The sequence below is a fragment of the Pantherophis guttatus genome, chromosome 6 (assembly GCF_059756535.1).
Source record: "Pantherophis guttatus breed Tessera chromosome 6, ASM5975653v1, whole genome shotgun sequence".
In the NCBI taxonomy this organism is placed as follows: Eukaryota; Metazoa; Chordata; class Lepidosauria; order Squamata; family Colubridae; genus Pantherophis; species Pantherophis guttatus.
In genome coordinates this window covers 73,139,122-73,162,247 of record NC_142068.1, presented here as the reverse complement: position 1 = coordinate 73,162,247, position 23,126 = coordinate 73,139,122, and the positions used below count along the sequence as shown (strand labels likewise).

Genomic DNA, 23,126 nt, shown 5'->3' with positions numbered 1-23,126 from the left:
GAAGAATGAAATGTTTTTATTTTTGCTTTGTTTTTAAGAACCATGCAAACATGAATTTTGCATCTAAATCATGATTTGGATTTCTAAAGCTTTTGGAATCTTTTTTTTTTTTTTTTTAGTGGGCAAATACAGTTAATTTGCTTTTTGTGGTTCAAAAGTCTAAATTTCAACTCTGACATAAACAGAGCATTTCGGCTGTGGTGTCTGCAATAATTGGACAGTCATAAGCAGTAAGCTGAGCTTAAATAGACTCCAGAGGATGGTAGAGGACAGGAAGGCCTGGAGGAATGTTGTCCATGGGGTCACGATGGGTCGGACACAACTTCGCAACTAACAACAACAAATATCAATAAATATCAAAATATCAAATTAACAACTAACAACAACAAATATCCAAATATCAAATTTTGTGGCTAAATGGCTCAACCCACAAAACATGACACGAGAGATCCTCTGGAGTGACTGCCCTAAAGGTTTGCTTGAAGAAGCCCTGGTGAAGGCATTGAAGATGGCAGCTGCCCCAGAGAAAACTAGGTCCACCTTAGTGCTCAGTTTGATATATATGTTTTTATATATATTGCATTTAAAAACAGCCCATTCCCTTCACAGAGGAATTCTGTTGCTTTTCTCTGCCAAGTTACAGGTACACCCCAATTTACAATCATGAATTTGATGACTGTTTAAAGTTCCAACAGTACTGAATAAGCGACTTAGGGCCAATTTTCACACTTATGATGATTGCAACATTCCCACAATCACATCAACAAACTTTGGATACTGGTATGTAGTTAAGATGGTTGCAGCATCCCAGGGTCTTGGGATCATCATTTGCAACCTTCTTAGGGAGTTTCTGACAAGCAAAATCTCTTTTTATTGCATCTGAAGTTTAGGAGTGAAGTTGAAAAGTGTGACAAGAGTTCCCTCCAATGGGGAAACTTAGATGTCCAATACTGCTGATTTCATTAAAGCACAGAAGTCCGGAGCTATTTCAGAATGATGCTGACTCCCGTTCTACTTTTTAATTCAGCTTGTCCTAGCTGATCCTCATTCATTTTTTACTTCTTTGAGTTCTTTTAACTGCTCCCAGATTTATAAATCTACAGTATGAGCCATTGGGTTGTAATAACAAGGAACAACATAATCAAAATTTCAGAATAATGATAAATTTTAAAGAATCTCAGATTATCAATTAACTGACACTTTCTGCTGTAATTGCAATTCGCACAATAGAACATTTGCTGGTTTTTGACTATAATAAAGATTTTATTTGATTTAATTTGACTTGACTATGCAGTAGTTCATTTTAATGATACTCACAGCTCAGTTAGCCATACTATTGGGGAAGGCTAGAGAAGACTGAATTGCATATATTACAAGGAATTTGGTCTGCCTGTCTGTGCCCGCCTGCCTGCCTATCTGTTTGCCGTGCATTTTACCACAGCGTAAATTAGCTTTTAATTTTTCTTTTGCCAATGGATGTAATATAGGACAGAGAAGGATAATTAGTGTGTAATTAATTACTAGTCAATAGTTTCCCTCACAAAACAGTCCCAATTCTAGATCAAATAGAATAGGCATGATCCAGGTGCCTTCCCTGAAATATGGTTATCTAGTGGGACCTCAGAAGTGTGCCTGCTTCATGGCTGCCCTACCTTATGTAATATCCTCCCCTCAGCAATCTAGCATACCCCCACCCTCTTAATCTTCTGAAAGCCATTAAAATTGGTTCCTTACCAAAATTGGGATAAAGTGGTAGAGCCTGCAGACAGTTGTTTTTATTTTATTTTATTTTATTTCAAATTTATATACCACCCTTCTCCCTGAGGACTTAGGGTGGTGTACAGCCAGATAAAAACATATAATACAAACATTAAAAATAATTAAAAGAAATATCTCTGTTTGGCCCCAAATTTAAAAAGACAAAACCAATTAAAATTATTAAAAGAATTTGTTAAGCCAGCCCGGCTTGCTGAAATAAGAAAGTTTTAAGGGCGCGGCGGAAGGCACCGAGGTCTTGGATTCTCCTTATCTCTGGGGGCAGCTGATTCCAGAGGGTAGGTGCCCCCACAGAGAAGGCCCTCCCCCTGGGGGTCACCAACCTACATTGTTTGGCTGATGGCACCCCAAGGAGACTCTCTCTGTGCGAGCGTACGGGTCGATGGGAGGTCGTCGGTGGCAGCAGGCAGTCTCGAAGGTAACTAGGTCCTATACCATGGAGCGCTTTAAAGGTGGTAACCAACACCTTGAAGCACACCCGGAAGACCACTGGGAGCCAGTGCAGCTCACGCAGGAGCGGTGTTATGTGGGAGCACCATGCAGCGCTCCCACATGCAAGTTGTTGGTTGATTGAGGCCTGAATTTTTTTAGAGAGTTGTAATTTTATTGTTATTTGTTATTATTATTAATAACTGCCCTGTTATTTTAAGATGGGCAGCCAGGCAAACTTTTTAAAATTAAAAAAATTAATTAATTAATAATATTTTCCCTTTTGCTTGATGAGAGAAAATTTTCTGTTCCCTTTCTAACAAAACGCAACTAGAAACGTGAAAAATTATTTACAAGGAATGGCTTGAACTCCCTATTTCTCATTCTACCACTTGCAACTTTTACTCATCTAAAATACGTCTGTGTGTAAGAGAGAGAAAGATTGAATATGTTATATGGAATTTTGCCTAACTGACAATATGATCAGTTGTAGGTCCTGCCGTTTTAACAACCAGTTCGGTGATTCCGCGCTTTGTGCACGTGTGCTACGTGTGTGCAGTTTTACGAAAATTTACCTTATGCGTTACTGCTGGGGAGTAACACAGCTGAGGTGCGGCAATTTATTTATTTTATTTATTGGTTCAATTTATATGCCGCCCTTCTCCGGAGACTCAGAGCAGCTTACAATGCGTTAAGCAATAGCCGTCATACTTTTGTATATACCTGTTTAGTAGGGCTTTTGGCCCCTCTTAAGTGGTGTTCTTTTTTATATAAAGTCAGCTTATTGCCTCCACAATCCGGGTCCTCATTTTACCTACCTCGGAAGGATGGAAGGCTGAGTCAACCTTGAGCCTGGTGAGATTTGAACTCGCAGTAATTGCAGGCACCTGCAGCTAAGTGCTACTTAACAGCACTTTAGTCTGCTGCACCACCAAGGCTCTGCCGCGTGAATCAGCTGAGAAGATATAGGTCAGTAAAGTGCAGGGGTGGGCGGGTGGACCCACTTGATCATCAGAGTGAACCGATTTGTTCCCAACTGATTGTCGGAGCTACCGGTTCGCCTGGACTGGCCTGAACTGATAGAATCCCACCCCTGAACATGATGCTTTGATACAGATTCAAGCCAAAGAATATTTCATTGTCCATATCCCTATTGATACTTTTCTCATATGCAGTGAAGCTGGCCAACTTGTGGCCAAATATTGCCTCCACTTTGAGGTCTTTAGAGCACTCCCAGATTGTACTGCTGAAGTTTGGTAGCCCAGGTTTGTTGAAATAAGAGGCTAAAATGGTGCAGCAAATTCCTGGAAAATGCCATGCATTCATTTTATCCAATAAGTCTCTTCCACTGAATAGGCTGAATGAATGAATGAATGAATGAATAAATAAATAAATAAATAAATCCAACCCCAATACTGCCCACAGATACCAGCGTAGGCCCAATTAAACCCCTCTCTCCCTCTAAAAGCAACAAATGAATAAGTAATACAAGTGCACAATATCTCTCAGGTCTCTTTCTACATCCAGATGGTGTTTTTCTTCAGACTTGTTAATAAGTTGTAAGCGCATCTCCCCACACTCAGGCCTGCATGTTTAAATTCTCAAATATGTAGCCGCATTTTCAGATCTGGGAATAGAGAGGAAATACTCCTAAGGCTCACCTGACTTTCTATGAGTTTCTATGGTCATAGTAAATCTTGGTTGCAGTGCCTGCCCCACCATGCCTCCAATGCATCCTGTTGGCCTTTCACGATGCATTAAAGACCTTTCTTTCCCAGACTTTTAGGCCAGGGCATAAAATGAACCCTGTTGATTTATTTATTTAGCTCTGAGCTGGAATTGGAGGTGGATAATTTTAACCTCCATGCACATTCAGTTTCTTTTGGATGTTATATTTTTTATCATGCTGGGTTTTATTCTTTCGTTTATTACCCAGAATCACTGTTGTAAGATGGATGGCTACCTAAATTACATACAGTCGATAGGTAGAAAACAGATAATAAAAGGATCATTGCTAGGATAGTAGTTTCTACTTCTAAAACACTTGTGTCTATTTGTCTGTGTGTAAACTTCAATTGGACAAAACAGTAGAATTAGAATTTAGAATTAGAATTTTTTATTGGCCAAGCGTGATTGTATACACAAGAAATTTGTCTTGGTGCATATGCTCTCAGTGTACATAAAAGAAAAGATACGTTCATCAAGAATCATAAGGTATAACACTTAATGATAGTCATAGGATACAAATAAGCAATCTGGAAACAATATCAATATAAATCGTAAGGATACAGGCAACAAAATTACAGTCATACAGTCATAAGTGGAAGGAGATGGGTGGTGGGAAGTAGAGTCTAGGGCAATAGTTTTTGAATCAAAGTACCTCAATGGACTGATTTACAGAATGCGTCCAAAATCCAGGACCCATTATTTTTATGGGATTGAAATTTGGCAAAATTGTGGCCACTTCAGCATCACGGTGTCTTCCCAATACACTTCCCAGAAACTCATAGGTTGTGTGGTGCAAGGGAAGATGGGAAGGGTGTATCTACACCCTATTTCTCAATTCCTTGCACCCAGTTGGCACCCACTTTGGAACCGAGGCTGAAAATTGAAATTTCTTAATAACAATTAGTGGTGAAAAAAGAATGAGAGGAGGAGGAAGGATTTCCAATGCTTCCTGCTAGCTTCTCACAAGGAAACTCAATGAGGAAGCCAGTAGGAAGAAACTCAATGGGGAAACTGCCGACACTGCTTTTTGTCTCCCCGTTTGTTTGTTTGTTCGTTTATTTATTTATTTATTTATTTATTGGTTCGATTTATATGCTGCCCTTCTCCGGAGACTCAGGGCGGCTTACAATGCGTTAAGCAATAGCTTTCATACTTTTGTATATACCTGCTTAGTAGGGCTTTCAGCCCCCCCTAAGCGGTGTTCTTTTTTATACAAAGTCAGCTTATTGCCCCCACAATCCGGGTCCTCATTTCACCTACCTTGAAAGGATGGAAGGCTGAGTCAACCTTGAGCCTGGTGAGATTTGAACTTGCAGTAATTGCAGGCAGCTGGTGCTACTTAACAGCACTTTAGTCTGCTGCGCCACCAAGGCTCATTCTGTTATCATTCTGTTCCTATTTTTTAAGTAAGGAAATATCTCTGAAAGGATGAGCCCATGGGTAATAGGTTGTTAGTTGCCTCTTAATTTCATTGTGAGCCATCTGCATAAATATATAAACTTTTGAGAGTGATGGAACCACTCTAGAAGAAGCATCCATCACCAACAGATACTTCGAGGGTATCTGAGTCTTTAAAGAAGGTAAGGCTCCAAAGAAGTGTATTGGGGGCCACAATTTCCTTGATTACAACCCAGATACAATATGGGTCAGTCACTGGGACCACAGATTTAGTGTTCTGAGCTTTCAGACTTATGCTGGCACCCATCCTCAGGGAACTTCTCTTTAGCAGAATGTATGCTTTGGACTATTTTGTGGGTGTCATTTGTATACTATACACACAGAATAGCTCAAAGTACACACTCTGTTGGAGAGAAGTTCCCTGAGGATAGGCTCCAGCATGAGTCCAATAGCTCAGAAGACTAAATCTCTGGTCCTGATTCTGCAACATTATCCTGGGACACATATATTCGCCTTCATGTGTCACATCCAAGATAAACTTTCTATCCATGATCATCCTCAGTTCTATCGGAATTTTACCTTCAGTTCATATAGCATAACATGCTCCAAAGAGGACTCTTACTGAAGGTTGGCTGAAAACGAATAGAACTCTTTGCTATCTATGAGAAAATTTCTACTTAGATTCAGATGAATAAACATAGACGTTTTCTTTAAAACTTGCTGCTCTAGGATCTGAAGAAAATAAAGAGAGTGCAGATTGAGGTCAGTTCTGTATGACCTCTTTCTTTACAGAGTTTGTCGTTTCGATGAGTGCGGGCAAATAATTTTAAAAAGCATAGACATTACAGTGGAAATGTGAGGCTGGAAAATGCATTGCCTAATATCTTTTAATATAGAACGGAGTGTCTCATGTAATTCACAGTGTTTGCATTATAACAAAAATGACAGTTCATACTATACTAATGAACTAAAATATGGTAATTATCTTAATGTGGCCTAAAATATTTTCTCTATTCCACCGAGCAGGAATGAACTCCATTTAAATGGCCCTCGTGACCTTTTGAACTCTGAATAAATCTTGATTATCTAAATAGGGATACATCAAAAGAGCTTCAAATCATGGAACTGCCAACTCAGGCAACATAACGGCTTAAACATCTGTATTCACGCAAGCTAAAAAAAAAGTGTTTTTTCATGAAAGAATAAAATCTCTATTATTTCCAAGAATTAACATAATGAGGAGCTCTATTATTTCTGGAAAATCATTTAATTAGGGATAAAAGGAAACACATTCAACTTCTCGTTATAGCTTTCCCTTGAATTAATTAAATCAGCCTCTCTCCTGCCCCATTCCCTTGGGCAGGTTTGCTTAAATTTCTTGGGTAATGAAGAAAATACTGTTAACTTCCCAGGTATGTGCATAGCTACTGGAACTTTAAAAAGTAAGCATTGCTCTCATTTTAATATTTCTTTTGTTTAATGAATACAACATTCCACTTTCCCTTTTTGACTTTAAGTCAAGGATCTCCAAACTTGGCAATTTTAAGACCTGTGGACTTCCTCAGCAAGACTGGCTGAGGAATTCTGAGAGTTGAAGTCTACAAGACTGAAATTTGCCAAGTCTAAAGATCCCTACTCTAAACCTTCCTTTCCATCCACCCTGCATTGATCCTGAGGCATTTCAATTGCCTAGCTGGGTTGCTTGAGGAAAACAACCCAACTAGCACAATGAACAGCCAATGTGGTTTGGATGGAACATTTCAGGTCCACAGTTTGGACTTTAAATTCCACCATGAATTTAAGATGTGATCTTGATCCAATCATTGTTTTTTCTGCTTAACTGACTGCGGTGTTTCTGTTGCAAGCACAATAATTTTAAAAGAAGAAAGAAAAAAAAAGGAAAGGAAATTAGAAAAGAAATAAGAAAGAAAGCAGACTTACAAAAAACAGAGATTTTGTAAAAGAAGAGGCTGTGAATATGAAGCAAGCAGTTTTAGGCCACATAGGAGAAAATCTAAACATTATGCATTTGTATCAGTAGAATGGGAGGAGAAGAAGACAGATAAATAAAACAAACATAACCATTGGTTTAGATGGGGGTGTCAAACTCAAGGCTTAGATTTGGCACACGGGGTCTCCCTGAAAACAGCGAAGGACTGGCCCGGGGTACTCTGCCAGCAAAAATGGAGCTTGGGAGGGCAGCAGATGGCCTTCCCAAGCTCCATTTTCACTGGTAGAGGGTTGCAGGAGGCCATCACAGCTGAAAACGGAGCAAAGGAACACATTTTCGCTGGCAGAGCACTTAAGCCACCACAGGCACCCTCAACACGACTGATGTCAAACTGGCCATGCCCACCCGTCTCCCGGAGGTCAAGCACAACCCTGATGCGGCCCTCAATGAAACTGAGTTTGACACCCCTGGTTTAAGTGAAGAACTATGGTCATCTTAATTTGGGTAACATCCTTACAAAATATCCTTACAAAAACCCACCAAAAATGTTACAAGCTTCTAAATTCTTCATCCAGACAGAAAAAGTCTTGTCCAGTTAGGAGTTCTGGAGAGATTAAAAAGAGTTGGCTACAGATAACCCTCAACTGACGCCCACAATGGAGCCCAAATTTTCTTTGCTAAGCAAGGTAGTGAGTTTTGCCCCATTTTGTGACCTTTTTTTGACACAATTGTGAATCATGCAGTCATTAAGCAAATCTGGCTGCCCTCATTGACTTTGCTTGTTGAAGCCAAGTGGGAAGATTACAAATGGTAACCTTCACATGACCTGGGACAGTGCAGCTGTCAAAATACATGCTAGTTGCCAAATGTCCAAATTTTGATCATGTGACCATGGAGATGCTACAACGCTTGTGTTAAAAATATCATAACTCACTTTTTTCAGTGCTGTTCTAAATTCAAATGGTCACTAAATGAATGGTTGTAAGTCGAGAAGTACCTGCACCTATGTGACTTCTTCCACTGATCATCTGTGAATTACACACACCTTATGCGCTTATGCAGACGCCCTGACTTCCAAGTAATGCCTTATATGTTCAGGTATGCTTCCTAATAAATAAACTATTTTCCTTCCTGAGTTCAATACAACCAACTTTAGAAGGAATATTAGCATCACTTGGCTCCCACCAGAGAAGACATGTAGGTTGGCTGAATTCTCAGGTAACCATTCAGAGAAATGCAAATAAACAACTTCCCCCCCCCCACTCCTACCATTGTACTTTTTATACATGGGTGCCCACCTAGCTGCATTAATGGATTGTCAATCAGTGTCCCTGATTTGAAGCTCTTTCGATGTATCGCTGTTTAGATAATCAAGCTTTAGACTTTTCCTTTTTAGTAATAACGATAACTGTGTCAAACTCCTTCAAGAAGATAAACTGTGCAATTACCTATAATGCATCATTGGACTCTGATTGGGAGAGGAAAGGCATATTGAAGCAGAACTAGAAGTCATGAATCTCTAAAGGCATCTGAAGATAAAATACCATTCACTGAAAGACCCAACTTGTCTACCTGAGGTTCGGCTAAGAGCTCTATGCTTTTATTTATTTTCCCTATATACCTCCAAGAAGTGCTTGTCTTCTCAGCCCTGAAAACCATAAATCTTTCCACTCTAACTGTAAATCCCAAATCTGCGTAATCTTCTGGCTCCCCTGAGCAATCTATAAAAAAGAATGCATGTCAAAGAAATATAGGAAGAGGGTCTTAAAAGCCTTTTTGGGGGAGAGAGGGGAAAAGAAGGTATGGTTAAAGGGAACCAAACTTCCTGCAGTTAAAAGAGATGTATATTGAAAAGTCATTTCTGTGTTTGATGGGCAAAACGGGTGCTTTTTATGGCACATAATTTTTCTTTATAAAAATAAACAAGGAGTAAGAACCGAATAAAGAGGATAAATGACGATTATATGAGTAGCTTCTCTACTCTCTCAAGTAAGGTTGCCATCTTTTTTCCTAACAGTACTGCTTTCTGAAACAGTGAGATGTCTGTGTTTGCCTATGTATAGTATAGCTTATGTAACACTGTGCTCCAATTACTGAGGGGCAATTATGGAGGAAGGAAACAACACATTTCTATGCTTCAGTGAAGAATGGAGTCTGGGCCTGCACTGGGCAGATGCAAATGTGCCAGTTTTTTTAAAAAAGAAGATTTGGCACATTTCATTAATATAAACTGTGTAGTCTGCTATAGCATACAGTAGTGCAGTCATAACATACAGTCTGCCATAGCATACAGTAGTGCAATCATTTAATGGAGCAGGCAAATAAGGTATTCACTATGAGAGAGAGAGAAAGAGAGAGGGGGAGAAAGGGAGGGGCTAATGGGAGAGAGAGAGAGAGAGAGAGAGAGAGAGAGAGAGAGAGAGAGAGAGAGAGAGAGAGATGTAGAATAATAAAGGATACATATTATGGAAAACGGACAGAACCAAACACTACATAAAATCCTGAAATTTCAATTGCATTGATTCACACATTTATATAGTCAAGAAATGGCTGTTTGTCTATATAAAGATATGAAGGATCTCTAAGGTTATGCCTGGTGGAAGAGCAGAACAGAAAAAGAGTTTTTATTCAGAAAAAATCAACTCCGACTGTATGGTAGAGAAAAAAACACAAAAGATTCAGTGGGGTATAACAGAGTTTATAGGTCACACAAGAAGAGCAGCAAGCTTAGAAAGTTACAAGATAAGGCTCTTACAACCTCCGGTCTTGCCCTGTGGAACTCTGTAGTTTGTGTCAAATGAAAAGTGCTTTTTATGACTTTATATTCAGCAATTCAGTTGATGGTATCTACACTTTCCTTCTTACTGGAAAGAACAGGTTGAGACAAAGCTGTTGATGCATATACTGAGTTCCATGTGCACTATGGAGATTTGTGTTTTTATAAACAGAATAATATATAGAAGAGGAATTTCTTTATAGTGGAAAAAGAATGACTGCTGACACCCTGTAGCTAATATCCAATTTGTATCTGCATGTATTTACACATATGAATACACTCATATAGTAAAAGAGTTTTCAGACAGTCTGTGGAACCTTTTTTTTTTTTTTAAAGTCTCAAAATCTATGATTTAAAGACAAAGTTCTAGAGATAGAAAATTGTCTGTGTTACCAAAAAAAGGACAATATTTATAGCTCAGGGTTGAACGATGGGGTCCTTGGTGCTCTCTGAACTTGCTTACAGTTTGCTTACAGATGTTTCATTATCCAACGAGGTACTATTATCAGTGCTAGAAGGGAATGGGGGTTTGCTCGCTGTTTATATATATATATATATATCGTGGCTTGCCCTGCCAGTGTTGGTGGAAGGGTTTTTCTTTTTGGTAGCTCCTTGATTGGGGTATAGTTTTTTTTTTGGGCTTTGATATTAATCCTGAATGTTAATTTCTGCTTTTTTTGAGTGTTGATGGCTGCTGATGAAATATTTTGGTCTTTTTGTTTCCTGTTTAGCTTTCTGACCGGGTACAAATAAATTCCCCTCCTTCCCACCCTGAAACTACTACTTATTTATTAGTATTCCGCCTTTATTATTTTTACAAATAATTCAAGACAGCGAGCATATTGAACATAACTTCGTACTCCTATTTTCCCCACAATAACCCTGTGAGATGGGTTGAGCCAAGAGACTGATTGGCCCAAAGCTTTCGTGGCTAAGGTGGAATTTGAACTCAAAATCTTTTTTTTCTCGCCTGGTGCCTCAACCACTAGGCCAAACTGGCTCATTACAGTAACCTATAGCAACTATCTAATAATATGGTTTATTTTCAGCGCAAACAGACAAAACAATGCAATGATATGATTATGTTTCTTACCTAATAGCACCACAGAGTCTTGGAAGAGTGAATATTGTCACCCACCAACACGTCACTGCTTGATACTTTGAATGATATTCCCTTGAAGGGCAATTAGCTGAAAAACCCTCTTACAAGAGTAACTCTTCCAGGTGCAATTTTTCAAAAAAAAAGTCTAAATGAACATTTTTATGAAGGTGATTTAAGTGTGGCTTCTATTTAAGTACCATTTCACTAATATTTTTTTATTCTTATTGTAAATTTTTAACTTCGGAGAGCACAAAAACAGAAGTAACTTCAGAGCGATAACTGGTTTATTTGTATCAGATGGTAGACAATGTAGGGAAATGTGAACCAAAGCTATAGATTTATCTTAAAAGTATTTTGGTGACTGCTCTGGAGCAATGTCCCCTCGACATACAACAGGCGCCAATACTATTCACATTTAGGAAAGTGGTTCCACCAGGAACAAGGAAAACAGAATAAGAGATGCACCTTTGGGTGGTTCTGTTATGTACTGGTCGCCATTTTATACTTTATACAGGTAATCCTCAATTTACAACCACAATTGAACCCACAATTCCAGTCATAAGTCATGATGGCGGTAAAGCAGGTTACCACATCACCTTATCTGATTTTATGACCATTTTTGAGGCAGTTATTCAGTGAATGGTAGTTATGTGAATCCATTCTTCACTATGTTTTTTTTTTTTGCCAGAAACGAGGAGTAAATGTTGGTTTCCATCAAAAAGGTAAACAGCCAGAAAAGTTGGTTTTCTTTTATTTATTGCTTGTTTTTATCCTGTAAGTTATTCAGAGTTACATTGTTTGGGATGCACAGGATTATACATTTTGGAAATAAGTAAATAAACAATTCTGTTTTGTTTATGAGCCTCATTTCTAAAAAATAATTTAACCAGAGTACAAAAGTGATAAAGTGAGCTGAATCAGTCTTTCTTTTTTCTTTCTGTTGTTATTCTGGTTTTTTTTTTCCTATTCATCCATGGATAAAACTTTAACTTTTTCTAGGTAGGATTTTTTAGATATTATATATGTGAACACACACATAATGTATAGGTGTGAACGTATGTTTATTTATAGAATCGAGTGTGAATATTTATTTATTTTCACATCAAATTTCTGTGTGTGATTGTCCATTCTGCTGCTTAGATCATACACCTAGATCCATAAAATAAAGACTTTCAAGAATGTAGAATGGTCTCTTCTTCTACCACAGAATATTACAGAACAATCACAACACTCTCGAAACTTTATAGATGTAGTAATTTACCATTTGTACTTTATACTATTTTGGAAATTTCCCATTTTTGTTTTTCAAGGATCTCCCTTTGCTCATTTAGTTGAAAAACTGATAGAAAATATGTTCTGGCTTCCCAGAGAAGATTAAACCATAATGCATGGTTGTAAAACTTTTTATTGAGCTTACTCAGGTGGAAGAATATATAAGTAGCAATTATAGCAACCGCCTATTTCAATTTGCCAAATGTGGATTAAAATGTATGCCAAAGTCTAAGGAACAGTGTTTCCAACAAGATTTTTATTTCATCTTAATAAATAATTTTCCTGACATAGTGTTCTGAGGATAGACTTTCAAAGCAATCTTCCCAAGCATTTTTCTTCATATATTTAAGTCTTACAGCCTGCAGATTATATTCCATAAAATAAAACTGAACCTTGAGAGACATGGTGGAAGTACAAAACAGAACCTTCCCAGTAGAGCATGTTGGTTGTGGTACGCCTTTCTTCTCGTGCACTTACATTTATTCTGCAACTGTGGAATATCTGACTATTCAATGCTGATTATAATTTATCTTTTTTGTTGGCTTTTTTTTTTAATTTGATTTATATGCCGCCCTTCTCCGAAGACTCAGGGCGGCTTACAATGTGCTCAGCAATAGCCTTCATCCTTTTGTATATTTATACAAAGTCAGCTTATTGCCCCCACAAACTGGGTCCTCATTTCAACTACCTTAGAAAGGATGGAAGGCTGAGTCAACCTTGAGCCTTGGCGAGATTCGAACCCTGCAGTAATTGCAGGCAGCTGGTCTTAATAATCAGCTTAATAACAGGGTGCCTTAAACCCCTGTACTACCAAGGCTCTTACCAAGGCTTGCTGTTGTACTGCATTATGACCCAGGTGGTCAAGGCAATGCAGGCCTTCAGAGAGTCCTTTTAGTGCCCTCAAGAAGTGTTTAACAACTGGTCTTCCAATGACTAGTAAGACTCTACCCCTATTCTTCAGACTCTACTCTGAAGGCAGCCACCTCAGTCCCCCAAACAACAGCCCATATATTCCCAGGAAAATCCACAAGGCAAAGTCCAGGCATAAAACATGTGGCAGTCCTGAAAGCAAAGACAGGGTACAAGGCAGTGGTGGGTTGCCTCCGGTTCGCACCAGTTCTATAGAACTGGTAGTAAAACCGGTAGGAGGCTCCGCCCACCGACCCTGACATCGTCAAAATGCTTCTGCGCATGCGCAGCCCCATTGCAAACCGGTAGTAAAGGTAAGTAGAACACACCCTGGTACAAGGCAAAGGCAGTTCTGAAGGTAAAGCAAAGCAAGTGGCAAAAGCAGTCCAAAGGACTAGGGTAAGACAAATGGCACAGCAAAAAGCAGTCCTCGAAACAAGGCAAAAAGGCCCAAGTCAAAGCTGGGGGAGTATAATCCAAAACAAACATTTGTTCCTGGCAAAGACTAATTCCCCATGGCTTCTCCTTAAATTACTCCATTCCAGGTGTTCCTTGTGAGGAGAGATGGGGTGACTTCCTCCTGAGTAAGCTTGCAGCTCTTTTCTGAGCTTGCCTATTCTCCACTCTCCATGTCCTTGGATGGAGTGGAGGAGGCAACTGTTTCTCATCAGAGGAGATCTGCTGTCTATCAGTACCACTGCCTATCAGCAGGCAATCCTCCCCTGTGTCTGTGGAGGCAGCCAGCCAGTGATGGGCTGCTGCTGGTTCAGACCGGTTCAGGCGAACCGATAATTCCGACAATCAGCTGGCCCTGTCCACCCGCCCCTTCTCTATCCTGTCCTATATTTCCTTCTTTCTGGCTCAGCTGATTCACGCGGCACAGCTGATTTCCATGCCTCTGCTGTTCTACTTATCAGGGCTGCCTTAGAAGGTAAGCAGCTGAATTTCAAATTGCTATATTTTGAACGCTGTGTGCAAGCGTGTTAGGCACGTGCTCACAAAATTGTTTGTTAAACCGGTTGCAGTCCAGCACTGCAGACAGCTCTCCTTCTGGTCAACCACGTTTCCCAATGCCTGAGGGACAGCATCGTTGTCAGCCCTTGACCTCTCCAAACATGTCAAGTGAGAGGTGCCATCCCTGTCAGATGGCCCCGGTTCCAACTCCTCCTCCTCCTCAGAACAGGACTCCGATGGGACCATGACATACTGTAGTTTTATTATTTGCATCCTACCCTGAGAATCATGGTGGATTGGAAATAGCTATAGTATAACTATAGTATAGTATAGTAAATACAAAAGGGGCTGCCACAAAGAAGAGGGAGTCAACCTATTCTCCAAATCACCTGAACCTAGGACAAGAAGCAATGGATGGAAACTAATCAAGGAGAGAAGCAACCCAGAACTAAGGACAAAATTCCTGACAGGTAGAATGATTAATCAATGGAACTCCAGAAGTTGTGAATGCTCCGACACTGGAAGTTTTAAAGAAGTGATTGAATAAACATTTGTCTGAAATGCTATAGGGTTTCCTGCCTGAGCAGGGGGTTGGACTAGAAGATCTCCAATGTAATGGGAAAGGAAGAAATGAACCAGATGGAGGTAGCAGAATATTCATACCATTCTTTCTTCAGGAAGTGGTTTATGGAGCACAAAGTTTGCAACTACTGCTTCAATAAGGCCACCAAAATCTAAAACAGGGGTGTCATTTCATTGAGGGTTGTGTTTGATCTTGGGGGGGCTGGGGTGGGTGTGGCCAGGGTAGGCATGGCCAGCTCGACGTGTTGGGGGTGCCTGTGATGGACCGAGCACTCTGCCAGTGAAAATGGGTTCCCGAGCTGTTTTGGGCTGCACCAGCCTCCTACAACCCTCTGCCAATGAAAACGGAGCTCAGGAAGGCCGCCCCTGGCCATCCTGAGCTCTGTTTTTGCTGGCAGAGGTACCACGGGCTGGTCCTTTGTTTTTTTCAGGGTGGTCCCACGGGCCAGATCTAAGCACCCCACAGGCCGGATCTGCCCCCCCGGGCCTTGAGTTTGACACCCCTCATCTAAAAGATTCTGGAATAATTGCTTTTGGAGTAACAAGAGCTTTGTCTGCCTTCCATGATTTTCATTAAGTTGATCTACAGAATCAAACTGACATTCACATCAGGACTGCTTTCTCCCCTTTATAAGGATGTTTACAGAAATAGATAAACTGTTGCACCAAATGCAATCAAAGAATTATATTACCTAACTAACCAAGTTACTTCTTGAATTGGATAATAGTTTTTATCCAATTGTTTTTATTTGCACGAGTTTATCCACTGTCTTCAAGAATGCTGTGGTATTTGCTTTGTCTCTTTGTAACATGATATAATAAAAAGTAATTAATTATTAGGAACAGTTCTCTCTCATTCGATCTTTTTTAGGGTTTCTTGTCTTGACGAGAAAGGAGGAGTATTTGGAGAAAAAAAATGCCTTAAGTAGTTCTCTCCCCTTCTTAAAATGCAGCATGCTAAAAAGAATAATTTAGAAAATCAGATTAACTGAGACTTACTTTGCTTTTGCTTCAGCATCCTCATATGCTTTATTGGAAACATCATCCAGGCCTCCAATCAAATGTTTGAAAGAGCTGTAAAATTAAGACACAATTTAAAGAAAATGTTTCTGATATAACTTGAAGAGTTGTGAACATTCTCTGTTGTGCAAGGTCTGCCTAAGATCTTATAAAACACCACGACAAAACACAAGGGGTGGGCTTTAAAAAATTTAGCAATGGGTTCTCTGCCCGGTTGCTGGTGGGCGTGGCCATAGTGGGTGTGGTCTAGTTGGCCTCCTGCACCATGGCGGAGGGGGAGTTTTTGCCATCTTCGGGCTCTGGAAGCTCTCCTTGAGCCTCAGGGAGGGGCAAAAACAGCCTCCCCAGGCTCCGGAGGCCCTCTGGAGCCAAACTTCTGGTAGGCCTGTTTTTTGCCCTCCCCGAGCCTCCATGCGCATCCTGCATCCAAAACGGGCCACATGGGGATTCCTGGGGTGGGCGAGGCAGGGAGGCGGGGCCAGCCAGGAGTGGAATTTGGGGGTTCTCTGAACTGCACAGAATCTTAGCTAGAGGTTCTCTCAAACCCCTGTGAACCCCCAGCAGCCCACTGCTGAAAATACCATGACAAAACACGCATGTGCACCACAAACAGATTTCCATGCCAATGATTTTGATTCAATGTCTATCTCCCATAAACAAAAGGCTTCCATTTGACCATGAAATCATAATTAACATTGATTTTATTTCTATTTTATTCACTTATTTCATTTTTATCCCATCACAACCCAAAACAATTTCTGAAAGTTAATTTAACTCAGTGTCCTTTTGCGTAGAAGACTTAGAGTTTTTCAGCAGGTGAAAGAGGGAAGATATAACAATAGTTAATAAATAACAGTTTTTCAGCATATGGAAGAGAGAGGTGATATAATAAATAGAGAACAATAAATAGTAAATAATTTCAGCCAGCATACAAGTTTAATGTATTATTATGATTCGGCAATACAGTGTAAACATCTGGATGACTGTGCCACCAATCATCATCATCCTCATCATCATAAAAATAAATAAAAGTTAAAATAAACAAATAAGAAATGAAACTTGAATGCTACCCAACTCCTTGTAGTCTTTGCTGATTGCCATTCTATTCCAAATTACCGTGACTGAGGAAAAAAAAGTATTTTGGAATATATCTAAAATTGATATTTTAGATATATCTAAAATTTGCTAAAAATAGCAAAAAACCCGAGGTATCTTCTTCAAGTAACTAATTGTTTTGTTTTCTCTGCTCTGAACAGTGGTGGGTTGCCCCCGGATCAAACCAGTTCGCAAGAACCAGTAGTAAAACCTGTGGGAGGCTCCGCCCACTGACCCGGATGTCATCAGCGACCGTGCACACGCGGCCCTGTTTGCGAACCAGTAGTAAAGGTAAGTAGAACCCTGGCTCTGAGGTTTAATTTCCTCTAACAAAGGAGCAGAATGCATTTTGAGAGGTCTTTGGTGGTCTCTGAAGTTGGTTGTTTTCCTACAGAGGTTTCATAACCAAACTAGGTAACATCATTGCTAGAGTGTTAATGACTTTAGCAATGAAACATCTGCAAGAAAACAGCCAAGCTCAGAGAGCACCAAGGACTCCTCATTTTAACCCTGAGCTACAAATATTTTCCTTTATGCGTAGAATGCATTTTACTAAAGATGATTTTACCTAATATTCATTCAATAAATATTAAGTTTCTGAATATTTGGACAGCATCAACTATTATTTCATCCCCATAACTTTGCCCCATATACAAACTTTTCCTCCTGAAATAATTGGAGAACAAAGACTATTAACTGCCTCTTACTTCTTTTTAGCAACATTTAAATTCTCTCTTGTCCATCGCATGGGAGAAAGACAATACATTACAGGTTACTTCTAAGATAAATATTACTGGAATAAGGCACCTAAATACATAAGATATGTCCTTATTCTATTTGCTGAGCATTAATTGTCCATCTATGCTTGGTGCTTTTATTGCAGAAGACTTTCACTTGTCATAAGTGATTGGCGTTTCCTTTCTCCCAATAATAATTACATCTAAGCATCTTCCAGCCAAAATCTGTAAGGTAAAAATGCTGCATCACTGAGAAACATCAATATGTGGATTTTGTGTCCTGTGAGGGAGAAAAACATTTTATGCCCCGACACAATAATTAATATGAAATTAAAGAGAGTAGTTCTGTCTGACACCTCTTTTTAACAAAATAAGGTCAGATCAAGATGTTTATTGATCCATCTTCACCTTCACATTAGAATGCAAGTCAAGCATTAGCTTAGGCCTATCAGTATCAGTTGTCTTCAGTGGTGAAATTTAATTTTCTTTACTACCGGTTCTGTGGGCGTGGCTTGGTGGGCATGGCTTGGTGGGCGTGGCAGAGGAAGGATACTGCAAAAATCTCCATTCCCACCCTACTCCAGGGGAAGGATACTGCAAAATCTCCATTCCCACCCCACTCTGGGGCCAGCCAGGGGTGGTATTTGCCTGTTCTCTGAACTACTCAAAATTTCCGCTACCGGTTCTCCAGAATCTGTCAGAACCTGCTGGATTTTACCCATGGTTGTCAAAATTTCCCCCGCAATGTAACTTATCAATAGAATAAAAAATGCATGTAAGATCAAGAACCAAAGGGCCACTACTATATTTATGGATCATGACTTTTAAAGCTATACAAAGATGCATTCCACAATGGTCCTTATAAAAGCCAGGCTAGTTTGAGTAAGGTTTTCCTTCCTCTGCATAGACCTCTAATTTGTTTAAAAGCTTCTGAGGGCATAGTTCGGAGAAAACATACACAAGGCTAAAGGGGTAATAATTAAAAGATTACAATTTATTGTACTTCTAGTTAAACTGCGTAAATAATTGCCAATAATTGTGTCTAATTGCCAAGCTTCCAAATATTTCACACTAATTTAGATGAATAAGTATTGTCAGTTTTCGAACAGAATGATGCACTTAGTATATAGGGCCGTGATGGCGAATCTATGGCACACGTGCCACAGGTGGCACGTGGAGCAATATCTGTGGGCACTTGAACATTGCCCTAGCTCAGCTCCAGTGTCTATGCGCGTACTGGCCATCTGATTTTCGGGCCTTTTGGGCCCACCGGAAGTCGGGAAATGGGACGTTTCTGGCCTCTAGGGGGGTGGGGAAGGCCATTTTCACCCTCCTCAGGCTCCTAGAAAGCCTGGGGAGCCTGGGAAGGGTGAAAAATGGGCCTACCTGGCCCACCGTGCCATTGCATGCCAAGAGCGGGGGGGGGGTCGCACACACATGCATGGGGGGGCGGGATGCATTGAATTATGGATGTGGGCACACGTGAGAGAGACCCCCACCGCGCTCCCCCCACTTTTGGCATGCGACGGCAAAAAGGTTAGCATCACTGATATAGGGTATCAAAAATTGTTCAGAGGAATGTTTCAAATGAAGCAACATCATGACTGGTGGTGCAGTGGTTAGAATGCAGTATTGCAGGCAAACTCTGACCACAGTATGGAATTTGATCCTGATGGGGCTCAAGGTTGACTCAGCCTTCCATCCTTCTGAAGTTGGTATTTTGGGGGCAATATGCTGATATTGTAAGCTGCCCAGAGAGTGCTGTAAAGCACTATGGGGTGGTATATAAATCTAAGTGCTATTGCTATCTTGACTCAAATATCCAAGTGGATCTCAAAAGATGGTCAATGCAGTTTCAAGGGCTTTTTTTTTTTTTTTAAATTTGATTTACATGCCGCCCTTCTCCGGAGACTCAGGGCAGCTTACAATGCGTTAAGCAATAGCCTTCATACTTTTGTATATTTATACAAAGTCAGCTTTGAAGTGCTCATATAGGTACCTCTTTAATAATCTTCTCAGAAACTGGGAGTGAAGACAATTGGTTTGATAAAATTCACAAGCTTGGAAAATCTTTGTATCCTTTCATGATCAACAAGATGGAGAGCTAGTTCCCCGTCTAGGAAAACATTGTTAACAAGAGAATAAAGATATACTTTTAACACTAAAAAAAAAAAGTATGACCTGTCAAAATTCTCTCACTTAATTTCTTTTCCATAAATCTAGTTAAAGAAGTCTCTGTGAGAATCTTCCTTTCAGGCCTAATCAGCTATTAAGAGGCTAAAAGCATCATTTAAAATACTTTAGGACTGTTGATTTGCACTTGAATACTTTAGATGACACAATGTCTCATCAATGTTTCTCCTAGTCCTATTACTAATCACATGTATATGTTCTGATCCTTAATTTGTAGGCTACGCCAACACTGAATGAATAGTTAATTCCTTATGAATAACTGAGTGAATGGCTGAAAAACAATGAAATTGAGTCTCAGCTAGAATTGTACGTGTAAATATTTATTAAAGCATGAAAGGGTGTTTTCAATCTTCTACAAAATATCAAGATCAGTTTCCATTCATTGATCAACATAATGATAAAATGTTCATATTTGATTGATTAATTATTTATTTAGCCTATGGCAAATGAGTTAATAACATATTATAAAGAAGAAATGAAAAATAATAGATGTATATCTGACAAAATTAGCTTTATCAGGTAAATTGAATAGTTAGTTGCTAATATTGCTAGCCAAAATAGGATGCTTCTAATTATCAGCAGACAATTAGTTTTCGATTTTCATGTTTTTTTCAACATGAAGAAGAAACGAGGAAATGACAGGAATAAGAGCTAGAAAAGTGCATTCTTAAGATACAGAGAAAAGTAAAAATACTGACAAATTGAAAATGATTGCTGGTGGCTTTGTGGCAATAGGTTATGGAGGTAGTTTTCTATTTCAGGATGTTGGCTACTCAGAATAATTTTGGAAGAGATAATGATTCTGAACCTAGCACTCTTTTACTCAGAAGAAAAATGTAATAGCAATAGCACTTAGACTTATATACCGCTTCACAGTGCTTTACAGACCTCTCTAAGTGTTTTTTCAGAGTCAGCATATTGCCTCCAACAATCTGGGTCCTCATTTTAGAGACCTCAGAAGGATGGAAATCAAGCTTGAGTCACTCAGAATCAAACTCCTGGCAATGGACAGTGAGTTAGTTTGCAGTACTGTATTCTAACAACTGCACCTCCACAGCTCTTATTGCAGCTAACTCCATGTTGTGGTCTGCCAGCAGCTGTGGAGCTGGCAGCAGAGTCAGACAGTGAGGAGGCTGGGGAGGAACATGGGCCAGTCCTGGAGTCTGGGGAAGGCTCGGACGAGGGCTCTGCGTCAGAGGCAGAGATGGGGCCAGGGACATCTGGGAGTGATGCATGGACTTCAGAACCTCCAGAGTTGGACAGCAGAGAGTCAGAGGAACAGGAGGAGCTGCCAGAAGGCAAGAACAGTTAAAACAAAAGGGACGACTCGGGAATAAGGCTTGGAGATGATTGGCCCCACCCATAAGACATAAAGGAAGAGCAAAGGCACATGGGCCTTTGCAGGAAGCAACGTTGTGGATGATGTCAGTTTGTACTTTGAAGCTCCGTTTTTGACTCTGTGTTTCTGTGTGGCCTTGCCAAGATAATTGCCAATTAGGTCTTTGGCAATGTGTCAAAGAAGATAAAGGAAGCCTAGGTCAGAACACTCCAATTTACCTGGCTAGAAATGGAAACAAGATGTTGAGACTCTAGAAAGAGTGCAGAGAAGAGCAACAAAGATGATTACAGGACTAAAACTAAAACATATAGAGAACGGTTGCTGGAATTGGGTATGTCTAGTTTAATGAAAAGAAGGACTAGGGGGTGACATGATAGCAGTGTTCCAATATCTAAGGAGTTATCACAAAGAAGAGGGAATCAAGCTATTCTCCAAAGCATCTGAAGGCAGGACCAGAAGCAATGGATGGAAACCAGGGGTGGTTTCTAAATTTTTTAACTACTGGTTCTGTGGGTGTGGCTTATTTTATGGGCATGGCTTGAGGGTCATGTGACAATTCTTTAGGATTTAGCAGAGGTACTGGTCTACCACGCTTTTAACTGCTTGGAGGCACTGGTCTACCCATTTATTTTTGCAGGCACTGGTCTACCCATTTATTTTTGCAGGCACCGGTCTACTCATTTGTTTTCTTTTAACACTGATCAGCTGTAGGGCAGCCCTTTGAAGCCCCACGGCAAGAGTTTAAATAGTTTTTTTCCCTATAGCCAATCAGCTGGGACTCAGGAGGCAGCAATAGATTGGGGACCAAATCAAAGGTAAGAATAAGGCGGGAGGCGGGGGGGCAGAACCGGTTCGGTGACATCATATCGTCACCGCTACCGGCTCGGCGTAACCGGGCCGAACCAGGAGGAACCCACCACTGACAGAAACTAATCAAGGAGAGAAGCACCTAGAACTAAGAAGAATTTTCCTGATACTTAGAATAATTAATCACAGGAACAAATTGTCTCCAGAAGTTGTGAATGCTCCAACACTGGAAGTTTTTAAGAAGAGATTGGGCAACCATTTGTTTGAAATCGTATATGGGTTTCCTACCTGAGCAGGAAATTGGATTATAAAACTTCCAAGGTCCTTTTCAACTCTGTTATTCTGTTAAATGAACTAGTCAGATCATTTAAAAACATAGTGTACCAAGACACCCCACAGGGATAGCTTATCCTCCAGGCACTAATATTTAACTACTTTGGACCAGACACCATGATTTGGCCATTTTGCCTCCTGGATAGAAGGAGTACTAAAAGTTATCCTTTCAGAGCTGGGACCTAATGGAGCAATTTGTCTTGGCTCAGGAATGGAATGCATGCCTGTGAATGGTGGTGGTAGGCTAGGAATAGTTATTGTTTTTGCATTCCTTAATGCTAATTTAAGCATTTCCTGTCAGTTTTGACCCCAAAGTTTATGACCTGGCTCCAACTCCCGGCTTGTGCCCTCAACTCTGATTCTCTGGCTCACTTCTTAGGGCTGTTGACAGTTCTCTTTATCACAAAGTGCTCATTACGTGCTGTTTACTGCATGTTGGTCTGACTCATTGCTCTTTCCAAAAAGTGCATCCAAGTGAACAATCCAATTTTTATGATACAGGCTTGCATGGAAATTACCGACTCTCTTTAGAGAAATGTTTAGCACAATGCCTTCAGCAATACTTTAGCAGTCACTATTTTAGAGCAAACATTCTTATTGTTCTTTCTAACCTCACTGAATATTGGGAGGCAGGGGAGAGAATCACTATGTAAAGGGGATTGAGATTGTATCTGTCTTGAACAGAATTAGGACCAAATTTGGTAGAGCAGTAGAAGCTTACAAAA

General features: G+C 40.1%; 1 protein-coding gene across 2 annotated transcripts in view; it reads right to left on the bottom strand.

Annotated features, from left to right (window-relative positions):
• PRKG1 (protein kinase cGMP-dependent 1) overlaps positions 1–23,126 on the bottom strand; it is an 873,884-nt gene that overhangs the window by 82,685 nt on the left and 768,073 nt on the right. For both annotated transcript variants that reach the window (XM_034425955.3, XM_034425954.3), the window contains exon 9: positions 15,877–15,951. In XM_034425955.3, the coding sequence (XP_034281846.1) occupies positions 15,877–15,951 (75 nt within the window). The remainder of the gene's footprint in view (positions 1–15,876; positions 15,952–23,126) is intronic.